Genomic DNA, 15944 nt, shown 5'->3' with positions numbered 1-15944 from the left:
TGCAGTTTCTTCCCAGACATTTCATAGCACTGTAATCTGGCAATGCCCTTCTCAACTCCCCAGGAGCCAATGTTAAGTGAAAGGGGATAGCAGATAGAGATGAATTGTTGAAAAGTTTGGCAGGAAAAGAAGGAAGTCATTTAGCGCTTGCTTTTTCTTAACCACATTTACTATATTACTTTCATCCTTTTAAAGGAAAATATTCTTTCTAGGTTAACGTTATTGCACACCTACTATGTATAAAGAGGCACTTAGTTCCGACGAGGCCTGATTCAGACTTAAATGAGATATGATGCTTGCCCTAAAGTACAGCATTGGTGACATCTGCAAATAGTGATAAGCATTGCCAGCCCTGTACACATATTTTAATTAAATCTACAAATGAACATGATTATTCTTTATTGATAGAAGGCTTATTTTTTTTTCTAAATGTCATCTAATGCCACAAATTTACTTTAGGCTGTTCACATAGCTTTACATTGGGATGAAAATACTGATGTGATCACAGGCTTAAAACAGAAGACCTTCTATGGGAGACCCAACTGGAACAATGAGTTCAAGCAGATTGCCTACAGTCACCCCAGGTGAGGCAAGATCTTGCTCCTCTCCCTGCTGGGCTCTTCTCTGGAGAAATGCAAAGGTTGCTGGAGTGAAAAGTTAATCTGCAGGACTGTGCATCTCCATTAGAGACAAAACATCTACCTTAGAAAAGGTGGTCAATGGTATATTTCAGGGGCCACAAGCCTCTGCTGAACTGGCTTTTACAACCTCTGACAGTTATTGATTATGTTGCAATTTTTCACATTTAACCTCAATTTAAAGATGGTATTTCTTCAACTGCATATGCTTTCAAGACATCTTTGGTGGATACAGTTGATCTCTAATTACCCAACTGGAGAATTCACTCCTGTCCAACTGTACACTATCTAGCATGTCTAGCAAAAGAGAAAATGTTAGAAGACAAAGCAGGGATTTCGGGTGGTGGTTAAGGACCCAGCATCTGGCTGTAAATCCTGGCTCTGCCTTTACCACTGGTTGACCTTGGACAGGTTACCTACCCTGGTACTGACTCCGTCTCCGCCTCTGCAAACTGCAGATAATAATAGTGCTTTCCTCCTAAGAGTCTGCAAGGATAAAATTAATGAATGCATGTAAGAGGCTTAAAACAGTGCTTTGTATGGAGTACACAAGAAGCACTAGCTGCTATCACTGCTATTATCATTTCCATTATTACTGTTATTATTATTATCATTATATAACGAATTTCAATATAGAGAAGCAAGAGTACTTGTTCTGGGGTCACAAAACTGAAGTGAAGCCTGCACTTCCTGGTTCTAGAAGTTACTGGCTGTGTGACCTTGGACGAGGCAGCTTATTTGAGCTTTTGCACCCCATTGAAAAATATGAATGATAACATCCATTCACAGTGTTGTTTTCATAATGTAAATATACTTGTAGTATGGAGCACTAATGCAAACAGTTATCATTGTTGTGATGTCTCCTAAGTCAGTGTTTGCTTTGAACCTTCATTGTCTATGGCTCTTAAAAGTCAGCATGTCATAATATAGTCTTCATTAAAGAACAGTTTCCATATTTGAGGAAAGATCTGAAGGCAGTGAAGGAGTGTGCCATGGGGGCAACTGGAGCATGTGCCAAGACCCTGAGGCAGGAGACATCATTCCTGGCATGATCCTGGAACAGAGGACGTGAGAGGGAGAGCAGCAAGAGCCAGACTGTAGGAGAAGTCACAGAGACAGTTGCGAGTCATCGTAAGACTTTGGATTTTATTCACAGAGGGGAAGGCACTTACAGGTTTGAGCAGTAGAGTGGCATGGGATCACGCTGCAAGAGAAGGGAATGTGAGGTGCCTGGGACAGAGGTGGAGAGGCCAGAGAGGATCAGCAGTGTGGTGGTTTGGATTAGGGAGCTGCAGAGGAGGTCATGAGAAATTGTTAGATTCTGGAGTTTTTTGCAGGTTGAGCTGAACTGACTATGGATGGGATGTGAGGTATGACTCAAGCTATTCAATAGAATGGAGTCCCCACTTACCATTTAGCGATGACATTAAGAGGAGCAGCTGGTTGGCAGATATGGGGTATCAGGAGTTCAGTTTTTGACATGTTTACCTTATGATGCCTGTCATACATCCATGTGGAGTTATGGAGTGGGCAGATGAATATAAGAAGCAAACGTTCAGGGGAGAAGTTCAGCCAGAGGTGTGAGCACATGGACTGTTTGGAGCCATGAAACTGGATAAGATGACCAGACGGGCAGATACAGATGGACAAGAGTTCCAAGAACTGCACTGTTGGAGGGTCAGGAAATAGACTATTGACAGGTCACAGAGTTTAATACGTGACACTCATATCTGCCTTAATAATCATGCCCCTTGGGTCTTCTATACACTGACCTTCTTTCCATCCACTTTCTCTGTATTGCACCAGTAAGAATACATTAAAGCCCACCAGGGTTCCTCTGAGTGCTTCCGTATCCCCAGCGATTTTTCCATTGTCTTGCATCCTTTAAAGCCTCAGTCCTTGCATTTCTGCCTCGTGGGCTTCCTGCAGAGACAGCATGCTTCATTAAACTCTTGGTACTTCCTTCGTATTTGTTCTGCTTCACAGAGTACTTCTCTGGTGAATATTATTTATCTTTTGGTGATTTTTGGCTGCTCCTTTTTTACATTTTTTTCACACTCTCTCTTTGCCAGAAAGATGCCATTTTCTTTTTTATCGGTTGTCATGGAATTTGTTAGACTCCCTGGACCAGCTATTTGAAGGATGTTAACGAGGAGGGAGATGTGGAAGGAGTGATCAGGTAGCCATCCAAGATTCATAACCATCTGATTCCAGTCACCTTATTCCCTGTGAAGTCACTCAGACCTCAACTGCCCTGTGCTCCGTGAGGCCCCTGCCAGACCTCTCTGCACCCTGCACCCAGCAACCTGCAGAGAAGCAGGAGTGTTTACACCCAGGGAAGAGAAGGTTTGAAGGCCTGCTTGTGGTGATTACTCCTGACTCGCATTGAGCCCAAGAGTACAGGCTTTCCAGCAGGAGACCCCAAGAAAAGCATGACTTCAAGCATACAGTTGGGGAGGGAGTGAGTGGACCAGCTGCGCAACCTTGCAATCTTCCTCTTGCCCCGTGGAGCTCATTCTGATGCTCCATAAGCTGTGGCAGTGGCCTTGGAGACTTTTCCAGGTGCCACTTCCTGATACCTCCTTTCTCCATTTTGCTTCTTGCCCTGACCTCAGGTGACATATGGCCTAGAATCCAGTTCTGGTTCTACCTTCTCTCCAAATGCGTGCTTCCAACCCATCCTGGCTTCTGCAGCCACAGAATCCCGTTCCTCTGAGCTCCTGCTCCACACCCAACCCTGGCTCCTGGGCCCCCAGCGCTTCTGAGTCTAAATCACCACCCCCACCTCACACCCACCCAGAGCAGAGATGAGATCATTTCATCTGCCATTTCCTTGAAAAGATTATAGGTAGAAACTAACAAAATATTACACGCTGATATGAGAAAACTCAGGGTTTTTTTGTTGCTATTTTCTCTGTTAGGGAAAAAATATATATATATTCATTGATAAATGTTTTACATTCGGTTTTCAGTCATCATGGAATAAATGTTCTCACTTCACAGGCTTTGACATGGACATCTATATCTTGGTTTTAAGTTCTTCTAGATAGTCTCAGTCTTTATTAGGATTGTCCCTTTTTGACATCTCACATGGCGTTTATTTATGTATTTATTTATTTTTACACACAAAGCTTGCAGTCCAGTGGGGAAGGCCTTTAAAACCAAACTATTTAATTATCTCTCTTCCCTCCAAAAGGCATGAGCCAGGAACACGGAGCATCAAGAGACAAAGGATAAAACTGGGCTTGCACAAACTCTGCCCAGAAAATTACGTTACTCAGTGCTGAGAAGTGGGCCTGTCCAATTTTTTGCAGGGAGTAAAGAGTAATCAGTTTTAAGGTAGAAAAACTACATTACCATCACTTTCCCTGTTGCTAGTACCTTTCTAGAAGCTATAATCAAAGTTAAGTGCAGAAACGTACTTAATGCTCAGCTATATTTTGCAGCACAGTAGCTATGCAAACTCTCTCTCCTTGATGGATGACTTCATCTCTTCCAGAGTAGACGAGGCCCCCAAGGTTTGGAATCACTGAATCAAACCTCTACAGCATACTTCCTAGTCCCAAATTTTTTGATATCATATTTGTAATAGCCTTAGACTCTAGAACATGGTAACTTGTTATATAGCTTCAAACATCTATGTCATTAATCTTAGACACATGAAGGCAAAGTCAATCATTTTATCCCTGGAATGCCAGATCCCTGGGAAAAGACAAGCCTTTAGTCAAAAGCTTAGCACCACCCTTTCAAAAGACTTTTAAAATGACCTCCTTAAAATAATTTTGTTTTCTGCTGTGTAAAAGGAGATTTATGTTTAATGAAGCTTTTAATGAAGAAATCTCGGAAAGAGAATGCCAATAAAATCTAATTTTTAAACAAGAAAATCTAATATTGAGAAGTATTTCAATATCCTGGCCTTTGTCCAGATATAAATGAAACACACAATCCAATTACTGTTCTGCACAAAGGACAAAGTAACATTAATTTTCCTCAGGATGGTTATTAAAGAGATAAACAGTATGTTTTCCCCTTATTATGTCAAGGATATGTTTGTTCCCAAGCCTGCTTGGCTACTCTTACAAGACAGTTCTGTCCTGTCGTTAGCTCATATCTTTTGGCAAAGATGGGTCAGAAGACATTGGTGGATTTGTTAGTGGCCTCAGAAAGGGTTCTTTGTTCTTGAGGGCCTTTGAAGTAGGCTCTCAACCATTTCTATTCATCAGCGCGAAGCCGAGGATTCTCTGGACTCACTCTTTCAAAACTATTTACCTGTTCACTCAAAGCTGGAGTTTGTTCTTGTTCTAAGAAGGAGTTAAATCAAAAGAATAAAGTGAAGAGGGGCAAAAAGATTTTTTATAGAACATGAAAAACAGCACCAAAAATAAAGCTTGAAGGGAAGCAGATCAAAGAGAGTAGTACAAGCTATAAAGGAACCAGAAAATTGCAAAAATAACAGTACTAGAGAAACAAATTGATGGGCATCAAAATGAATACAAATAAGGAAGAGAGAAGAAAAATTAAAAATAGATCAAAGACTGACAGTAGAAAACAGAAAAGTGTGTTCTATTGTTTTTATTTGTAATTAATTTTGGTAACTATATTAGCTATATTACAAAAACACAAGTATAGTTTTGAAAGACAATCAACAAACATTAAGTGGATGCATTATAAGCCTTTTATTAATATATTCAAATTCACATATGTGAAAATTGTATCTTATTTCAGTTAGACAAAGCACAGAAAAGTACTACAAAACAAAAACATTAAAAATTATTCTCCCAATTGAAATATAGTAGGCTAATTATATACATTGACATCTGTGTCTTACTAGAGAAAGGTATCTTTTTCAAAAATGGAAACTGTATTGCATTTTTTGTAAACATTGTCAATACGTTCCCAAGCTTTAGGTAAATGTTCAGAAAATCAGGAAAATACTTCCAAGAAGGTAGACAGAATGAAAATAAAAATACCCTTGTCACATCTAGTTACTTTTTTGACAAACACACATTGTACAGATACTTAGCTTTCTGAATTTGTAGATCAGTTGTTTTAAATTAATTGAATAAAATGATTTTCCATAGGCCTTAAATCTTCAATCTTACACTTCAGATAATATTTATAGTTTTCTACTTTCGACTTATCTGCTAGTAACTTCACCAGGCCTTTTAGGTGTAAATTTGATGTAATTAGTTACCATAAAAACTTTAAAGGTTTGGTCATTTTTTTTTTTTTTTTTTTTTGTAACTTCAGTAGAAGTGTTTCTTTTAACTCTGAAGAAAAAAACAAAAAATAGAAGAGTACTACCATTTGTTAGAACAGTTTAACCCAACCTAACGATGAAGAAAGGTGTCAACTTACCATATGATTGGGGGCTTCTAATCCATATTGCAAGAATGTATTTTAGACCACCCATTGTTTTCAGAAACGTGAAAATACCTTTATACTAAATTGAGTAAATGTGTCCATCTGGATCCACATTTGCTTGTGTACGCACCCTTCAATTCTCATTTGTATGTGCATATGTGCAAAATGTTTTAAAATGATATTTTTGACAAATTAGCATTCTGATTATAGCATACAGGGACCTTTATCTAACAGGATATCCTAAACATTCATTATATGACTAAAATGTTCAGAATACTCAAAGAAATACACTTAAATGGAAATACAACACATGATAAATTATAGCTTCATGGGAAAAATAAAGACACCATAAACTTATGATGAGGAAATTGTCAGCATATTCCCATAGTTCCTTCCCACGAGAGGGCATCAATCTCTCTGGTTAGAGCCAAGTGAAGACTCAATGAAAATTGCTGAAATTACTCCATTTGTGGTAGGGGGAATTGGAGAGATGGGTGAGTACAGGGTGGATTTATCATTATGCTGCAAAGCTTCTTCGATGGTACTACCTATCTATCAAATTATTAGTTTGGCAAAATATTTGGTTACTTATGCACGAAGGCATGTATATGTTAGTGTTTTATGGGGTGGGGGAGGGTTGGCAAAATGGCTCTACCATTCCCTGGAATCGGATGCTACAAGTCAGCTGCTTTCATTTTTCTTCCCCATTTGACCATAAGCTTCTCAAGGTCTTACAGTTACAAGCAACTTTATCTATGCACCTCACAGCCCAGCAAAATGGCCAGTATGTGCAAGTGGCAGCACCATGAGACCAATGAGGGAGCTGGGACAAGAGTCCGAACAGCACAGTTCTGGCTGCCAAAGAAAACAGAGCCTGTGGAGCGTGGGCAGGAGGAGAATCACCACAGTGAGCCTGGTTAGGGACATCTGCAGCAACTCATGAGCAACTGAGTAATTAGGACACAGAGAAAAGTAATGTCGTAGGCTGCTACAAATTAACTGGGAGATAGGTTAAAAAAAAAAAAAAAAAAAGCTGGCCAGCACAATTATCATCTGTGGTTCTGAAAAAAGAAGGTGTTGTACAAAATATAATTATGTGATGAATCATTTGGAGGCATTTCTAATGAAAAACACTCACTAGAAAGGATTAACCAGAAGTTGTGTCCATTGTCGGATACAGAGTTTGTCGCTCTCATCTTCTTTCTAAGCCTCCATAAATCCACGGGAAGCTTCTGTTTATTGATTTTATTTGCAGAATGCACTCAGGGTATAAAGTAATTTGATTTTTTTAAAATGGGGTTTAGGGTCTGCCCCTACAGGGTTATAACTTACCAAGCATAAAAGCCAACACATAAAAACAAACATACAATTTAAGGAGAGAAGGGCTCACGGCAGCAGAACCTGTGAATTCAGCAAGGTGGTAGGATTACTCCTGGGCGCACCCACAAGCCCATTTATCTGGCGGGGCTGAAATCTCCTGGTGGGTGATATTTTGGATGCCTTTCATGCATGGCATCACTGAACTGTTTTTGAAAAATGCACCAACCCCACAGAGAAGAGCACAACAGTTATTTCGCAGACATAGAGAGGGAAAGGAGAATTTTCTTTATTGTTTATCGGAGCTAAAAATAATACTGTGAATGTTAGCCATCTTTGCAGCTTGTGTAAAATTTGTCCTTTTATCATCAAAGTCAGCAGCCCAGACTGATCAATGCCGTTAACGTTGTCCCTGACCCAGCTCCCCCATGCGTGTGCAAGCTCATGCAGACTGTAAACTGAAGAATAGCACCTTGTGTGTTTATACTTCTTTTGGAGAGAATCTCTTTTTAATTCCAAGTGATTCTGGGTAATTAAATTTATAGAAGAATTTTTTCTTTACCAACCCCATTAGGGTTGCACTTGTCCGTTGCCTCATAAAAGAAAAAAAAAGGGAAGCTGCCACATCTGTCCCTTAACTACTTTGCGTGGATTCTCTGCCCTGTGATTCGCAGTATGCATTTGTGACAAGAAATTCTCCATACTTGGAGTCATAAATGCCGAGAAGAGTAAGCCAGGCAAGCAGAAGAATGCTGTATGTGGGAACAGTGATTCACAGAGAGCCAGTGAAGGGCTGACCTTTCCACCTTAGCAGAAAGTAGATAATCAACAGCCTTTGTGAAACTTTTTGGTGATTACATCACCATGGCGGTTATGGCCCCTGAGTAAAGTATGGACTTAGCTGTGCAGTGTGATAGCCACAACTTCAAAAGAGGCAGGGGAGCTGTGAACTGCTGAGGACACCAGTAGAACACCGGGCAGCAGCAATCAGAATCCTTTGAAATGGAGTCTTAAAGGCAGAGCATCAAAGGGCACCATCAGGTTTGCAGTTACTGTCGCTGCAAACGAAAGGGCAGTCTTAGCCTGTTGGAGTGGGCCAGTGGGCAATCTCTTTGGTGACATCTACACTAATGGAAAAATATCACCACCCATAACAGCATCTTTGAAAATAGATGCAAGGATACCTCTGGGCATCAGACACAAAGCAAAGCTGTGACTCCTCACTGGGAAGGGTCTCACCTGACCCATCTACCATTCAAAATGTTTCAGTCCAGAGCTCAAAAATCTAGTGCTGATCTCAGTAAGTCCACATACTCACCTCTGTGTTAACACCCCGCACCACATCTTCTGTTCAGCTTCACGGAACAGGCAGACACCAATAGTCATCACATGGGAAAAAACATTAGGAAGCTAGCAGTTCCTGAGAGCACACCGTGTGCCAGGCACAGGACCAGCGGCCATACCTGCAATGTCTTGCTTAATCCTCACAGAGATTCTAGGAGCTAGATTCTATAATTCTCCCCATTTTATAGATGAGAAACTGGGGGCTTTCTGAAGGTAATTAACATGCCCAAAGTTACCCAGCAACAAAGTGGTGGAGCCAAGAGCACTCTTAACCATTGCCTTTTATTTCCATAAACACCTCAAAATCTCTTCATTAAGCCATAAACTCATACTTTTCCGTGGGAAATATTTTCTGAAAAATTACTTTCTCAAATTTAGCCATGGGAATGGTTCCTTTGAAAGCAGTACTGTTACATTTTAAACATATTGTCATTTGTAAATTAAGCCATTGATAAATTCCTTTGAAGCTGGAGTTTGAAATGCAGTGGAACCATCAATTTCTACTGTGGATGTGATGGTCCTGGAACACACAATTAAAATGTGGCTATGACACATGGTAGAGAACCATGTTAACATATAAGCTAAGAAAAAATAGGCTACATAGACAGTTTTCAGCAAGATCCATGTCTGAAGAAACAGAGATGGTATAGTGAGCTGGTCCTGAAGCCCAAAGAATGTCTTGATGACAGCATTTCTCAAAGTGTGACTCACAGGGCGATCTGCCTCAACATCACCCGAGATCCTTACTAAACATGCATTCCTTGACTTCAAGCCTAGGAATCTACATTTTAACAATCTGCCTAGATGATTTTATGCACAGCAAAGCTTGAGAAGTTTTGATCTACACTAGAGTAAACAATTCAGCTTATGCTAGAGGTTGGAAAAAATGCTACAAAGAATAGTAATATTCAACACAAGAGAAAAAAGACACAGTCTCTGAAAATCTCTAGAGACTGATGCACCCCAGCTTCCAAAAACAACTTTGCACCCCTGCATGGATGTGGTGTTTACACATAAACTAAGTCGCAAGGCATTTGAGCAGCTCTGGGATAGTCAATATATGCAGGAAGTATCTCTTTGACACAGTTTTCTGAAATGTCAAGATTAGGGGCAACAATGTTTGGGTGATTGTATTATCAGCAATGTCACAATTAGAGATGACAGTGTTTGGGTGACTGTATTCTCAGCAATGTCACGATTAGATACGACAATATTTGGGTGACTGTCTTATCAGCAATGTTAAGATTAGAGATGACAATGTTTGGGTAACTGTATTATCAGCAATGTCAAGATTAGAGATGACAGTGTTTGCATGACTGTCTTATCAGCAATGTCAAGATTAGAGATGACAGTGTTTGTGTGACTGTCTTATCAGCAATGTCAAGATTAGAGATGACAATGTTTGGGTGACTGTATTATCAGCAATGTCAAGATTAGAGATGACAGTGTTTGGGTGACTGTATTCTCAGCAATGTCAAGATTAGAGATGACAATGTTTGGGTGACTGTTATCAGCAATGTCAAGATTAGAGACAACAATGTTTGGGTGACTGTCTTATCAGCAATGTCAAGATTAGAGATGACAGTGTTTGCGTGACTGTCTTATCAGCAATGTCAAGATTAGAGATGACAGTGTTTGGGTGACTGTATTATCAGCAATGTCAAGATTAGAGATGACAGTGTTTGGGTGACTGTCTTATCAGCAATGTCAAGATTAGAGATGACAGTGTTTGGGTGACTGTATTCTTTCAGCAATGTCAAGATTAGAGATGACAATGTTTGGGTGACTGTCTTATCAGCAATGTCAAGATTAGAGACAACAATATTTGGGTGACTGTTATCAGCAATGTCAAGATTAGAGACAACAATGTTTGGGTGACTGTCTTATCAGCAATGTCAAGATTAGAGATGACAGTGTTTGGGTGACTGTATTATCAGCAATATCAAGATTAGAGATGACAGTGTTTGCGTGACTGTCTTATCAGCAATGTCAAGATTAGAGATGACAGTGTTTGGGTGACTGTCTTATCAGCAATGTCAAGATTAGAGATGACAATGTTTGGGTGACTGTGTTATCAGCAATGTCTTTTTCTTTTCCAGCTCTCCCTTCTGGACTTCTTTGAAAATTAAAATAATTCCAACAGGAGAAATTAATTAAATTGCTATTACTGTAGCATAAATTTTATTATCTATAAAAAGGCAGGGCTGAACAGGATATTAGTAATAACTAACCTTTTTAAAACCCTTTTGAATGTATTATCTCGTCTTGCTTTTGATAAAACATACAAAGTAGTCCTTATCATCTTTTACAGATGCAGAAACTGAGGTATAGTGACTTGCCCAAGACCACGCAGATACTACTCAGCAAAGCCATTTAGCCACTCATTCAGCTAATGTGTGTTGATTGTCCACTGTATGCACTGTTCCAGGTGCTAGAATAAAACAGATCAAGTTTATGTTCTCAGGAAGTTTACATCTGGTCACGTATCCAAGAAGACATGAATCAAGGTCACCTGGCCAAAAAGCCTAGTCTATCAAAATCCCTCTGTATCAAAACCCCTCAACAGTCTCATGGCCGCTTTCATGCCTCAGTCTTCTCGGCTCCACCTCCCTGATTAGTTCAGGGGAGGATACTGAGAACCTGGGAGAAGCTTTCAGAACCGTGCTACCTCAGCATGGTGCTGAAAGTAGGTAGAAAAAAAAAAACTAAGAAAAAAGGACATGGAGGGAGAAAAATAAATAAGTAACCTCACAGTCACAACCACTTCACTAATCTTATTGTCTTGGCTTCTGGCTGGCCTTGCCTCCAGGTGACATTTTCTTTCCTTTTCTTACCCCTACTGCAGCAGCAGCATTGGCGTGTTCTTCTGTGGACCTAAAGCTCTCTCAAAGACCCTTCAAAAGATGTGCCGCTTGTATTCATCAGCTGACCCCAGAGGTGTTCATTTCTATTACAACAAGGAGATCTTCTAGACTTTGGAGGTCAAGATCAGGCATTGTGTAAGTGGCTGCAATCATATAGGTCAGGGATTGGGTAATTCTTCCCACAAGAGGCCAAATAGTAATCATTTGAGGCTCTGTGGACTGTATGGTCCCACTCTCAACTCCTGAACTCTGCCATTGTAAAGTGCCAACATTGCCACAAACAATAATGTCAATGAATGGGTATAGTTGTGTTCCAAAAATATTTTACTGATGGACACTGAAGTCACATTTCATATAATTTTCTTGTATCATGAATTTTTTTTTTTTTTTTTTTTTTTTTTTTTGAGACGGAGTCTTGCTCTGTCGCCCGGGCTGGAGTGCAGTGGCCAGATCTCAGCTCACTGCAAGCTCCGCCTCCTGGGTTTACGCCATTCTCCTGCCTCAGCCTCCAGAGTAGCTGGGACTACAGGCGCCCGCCACCTTGCCCAGCTAGATTTTTGTATTTTTTTTTTTAGTAGAGACGGGGTTTCACCGTGTTAGCCAGGATGGTCTCGATCTCCTGACCTCGTGATCCGCCCGTCTCGGCCTCCCAAAGTGCTGGGATTACAGGCTTGAGCCACCGTGCCCGGCCTGTATCATGAAATTTTTACAAATTGTAAAAGTCACTTTTTGACCATCCACATAGTCAGGGGGTGGGCTGGATTTGGCCTGTGGGCCAGAGCTTGCTGACCCCTGGCATAGGCTGTCTTTCCCAAACTTGTTTCCATGCCCAACGTTACATCCAACATGGAGACTTATGCTGCTGCTTGGCTTGAAGTTTCCTTTAGAAATCATTTCAAATTTTCATTTCCCTGATGGCAGAGACAACCAACTTATATCCAAACCTGATCTTTTCTGCTTTAAACTTAAGCTCCTTTTGTGCTTTTGTTCATCCTCTGTAGACCACAGAAATCACCAACGGAGGTTATCTTTCATAAAAGTCCTTTAATACTTGAAAATGATAATCAAATCATCGCTTTCCTATGCCTTTTCTGGTCCAAACAATACTAAATTCTTAACCTTTTGGCCTAGGATATATATCAAGCCCTTCCTTCACCTTGTTGCTCTTATTCAAATTCACTTCCATTTCTTCATATCCTTTTAAAATGCATTGAGAAGCATGACTAGTATTGAGCAGAAGAGGGACTTTCTCAGAGCTTATATGCCATATATTTACAAATAAATTCTATGTTTTCTTTTCTTCCTTCTTTCTGCCTTCCTTCCTTTCCTTCTTCCTTTCATATTTCTTTCTCTTTTAACAAATACTTTTTATTCTACCACATTTTGGTCTGTGGTCTTCTTAACACTTACACTCCTACTCAACTTCTGCCCCACAAAATAACTGAAATTGTTTCTTTAATTCCCATTGTGCCAGTCTTTCTATACTATGCAGCTATTTTACTCCCAAGATGTTCACAAAGTATTCCTCACATCTTATAATTCTTGCTACTAATATTGATTAATTTTTTAGAATTTTTCTAATATTTCAAGATTGTTTTGAAGTTTAGCCCCAGACACTAATACAGGTATGTAGCTTGTAATATCTACATATTTCACTGATAATATCTCAAATCTTTTGTTTAGGTTTTCAATTAAGTTATTGACTCCAAAGAACTCCACCAGGAATTCCTGTGACGGCCTGTTGATATGAGCTCCCAGTTGGGAACTGGTGAACAATAATTAACTACTGCAAACAGTACACCATACCATACTTAGCTTATAAATAACATGTCATATACAACAGCACAAAAACTTTTACTGAAATTAAAATATATTATGTTTCTCAAAGGCTTCTTATCTTTGTGGACTGTCATTCTGCCATAAAAGAGAATTAAATTGATCTGGCATGATGTGTTTTGACAAAGGCAGCCTCTTAAGCTCTTCTAAGTATTTCTAAATTATAAATTGATCACTTCTTTTACTTTATCCTCAGATTTTTATGTTGACCTGATGCTTTCTATGATATTAATATTGATTTTATAAGTTAGGAATATTCCATTCATGTCTAAAAAAATTATTTCTACTATCTCTGCATTGGAATTTCTCAGTAACTTGAGGTATTACTTGATGCATATAATTCAAACTCTCCTAATTTGAATAGAACCAATCTTTCTGTGTGATTATTTCCCCATTTGAGTTTAATTCAGCCTTTGTAACCAGAAATTTCTATAGTCAAATCTAATCTTTACCTTAGTCATGTTTAATTATTACTTTTCTTTCTCTACTTGAAAATAAAAGTACTTTTCTTGGTCATCGAATTTTGTCTAGTAAATTAGAACATACCTGCCCTTAAACACAGATTTCGCCACTTTTTTAATCTCCGGGGATGCCGGTTGCACCCCCTTTTGTGTTTTGACCTTTATGCTACTTCCCTGCAAACTATGTAGAACCAAACCTATCCAGACACAAGAAAATACAAAAGTCAATAGGTTTCTTTAATGCAGCAATGACCAAATAGAAAATGTGGAATGTAAAGTTGAAATCGTCTCCTCAAAACAGAAACAAAAACCTGGCAAACCTGTAAGTTCATTTAACAAGAATTATACAACACAATTTGATAAATAAACATCCAATTCATAGGCAGACATTTTTAAATGGATAGAAATAGCACGTTTCTAAATAGGAATATTAAACATACTAAAGTTACAAATTTGTCCCAAATTAATGAATGGTCAAGTGAAATTCCAGTCAAATGTTAAATTCTCTTTAGATTTTTTGGAAGGGTAAATATCCTAAAGTTTATCTAGAAGAATATATGAGAAAGAGAGGTGCCAAAAAATGTGGAAAAGAAAAGAAGAAGAAAAGAGAGGAGAGAAAGAAGAGAAAACAAAAAGAACAGAAAGGAAAAGAAAGGAAGCAAGGCGGGTGGGGGGTGGGGAGGGTGAGGAAGGAAAATTTCAAATCCAGAAGCATCATTGTTAAATAAAAGACCTTAAAGCAACCAGAGAGGAAAAGGTCAATTACCTGCAAATAAACAGAAGTACATCTGGCAGCTGCCTTCTCAAAAGCATCCACAGAAAACAGATGATAATGAAATAGTATCTTCAAAGTGCTGGGGGACCATAACTATCCATTGAGAATTTTGTCCGTAGTGAAATTATTATTCAAAGGTGAAGGCAAAATACAGGTATTTCCAAACAAAAGAAAACTGAAATGTAACTACCTCACCAAAATAATGACAAAAAGATATATTTAAGGAAGGAGGAAAGACAATTAATGGAATGCAATATGCAATGATGAGCAAAGAAATTGAAAAACGTTTTGGCAAAATCGCTAAGCACCGACTGTAAAAGAAAATTAATGAGTATTTCAGAGGGAATGTTCTTTTAAAAACAAAACTAAGGATACAGACAACAACAATACGAAAGATGGGGAGATGACACCGGAATTAAGTCATTCCAAGATCCATGGATTGTTCAGGAGGGTGAAAGCAATGTTGATTAAATGTAGCCTTTGTTAAGCTTTATAAGTAAACTAGGAGGGGTAACCTCACATGGATTCAATGCCCACCACTATTTCTTTTAACATAATTTCTCTATTCTTGAGTTTGTATTGAGCCTAAGCTACTAGTTAGTTTGACTGTCAAGCAATATGTTTTAAGAAGGACTAACGACTGTTATATTTCCTGATTTAATTCATTTGACTAAATGTAGTGTTCTTAGACCATATTTTCTTCCCTTTAGAAGTTTGAAGATAGAACTCTAACATTTTCTGTCATTGAATATTGCTGTGGTGAAGTAAGAGGCCAACTTCATCCCCTCCCCCTTTGTAAGTAAGTTGCTTTTTTTTGCCTGGATGCCTAAATAATTTTATCTTTGAAGTTCATAACAATTTGGTATTGATGTTTCACATGAATTTTTCCTGTATTGCAGTGGTTTTTTGTTTTTGTTTTTGTTTTCTTGTGACGCTCTCTCACCCAGGCTGGAGTGCAGTGGTGCAATCTCCCCCCCACTGCAACCTCTGCCTCCCAGGTTCAAGCAATTCTCCTGCCTCAGCCTCCCCAGTAGCTGGGACTACAGGTGCGCACCACCATGTCTGGCTAATTTTTTGTATTTTTATTAGAGATGAGGTTTCACCATGTTAGCCAGGATGGTCTCAATCTCCTGACCTCGTGAGCCTCACCCACCTCAGCCTCACAAAGTGCTGGGATTATGCGCCCGGCCCAGTGTGTTTTTTGAACACTTTTTTCTTCACTTCAGAAATTTTTTTTATTAGGTCTTTAAATACACTTCTATTGCTTTTGTTTGTCTCATTTCAAAAGCATCCATTTTCCTCATATTAGATCTTTTTTCCTTTTTTCCATTCTTTTAGGGTTTCT

At 39.1% G+C, this 15944-nt stretch overlaps 1 protein-coding gene across 1 annotated transcript in view; it reads left to right on the top strand.

The window, feature by feature from the left end:
* NOX3 (NADPH oxidase 3) overlaps positions 1 to 13413 on the top strand; it is a 61565-nt gene extending 48152 nt beyond the window's left edge. Inside the window, exons 12-14 of the mRNA XM_030929425.1 lie at positions 460 to 584; positions 11509 to 11662; positions 13211 to 13413. Of these exons, the coding sequence (XP_030785285.1) occupies positions 460 to 584; positions 11509 to 11635 (252 nt within the window). The 3' untranslated portion in view covers positions 11636 to 11662; positions 13211 to 13413. The remainder of the gene's footprint in view (positions 1 to 459; positions 585 to 11508; positions 11663 to 13210) is intronic.
* The last annotated feature ends 2531 nt before the right edge of the window (positions 13414 to 15944 follow it).

This window comes from Rhinopithecus roxellana, chromosome 4 (genome assembly GCF_007565055.1).
Source record: "Rhinopithecus roxellana isolate Shanxi Qingling chromosome 4, ASM756505v1, whole genome shotgun sequence".
In the NCBI taxonomy this organism is placed as follows: Eukaryota; Metazoa; Chordata; class Mammalia; order Primates; family Cercopithecidae; genus Rhinopithecus; species Rhinopithecus roxellana.
Note: the sequence above shows the minus strand (reverse complement) of the source record. Positions and strands in the feature narration are given on the sequence as shown.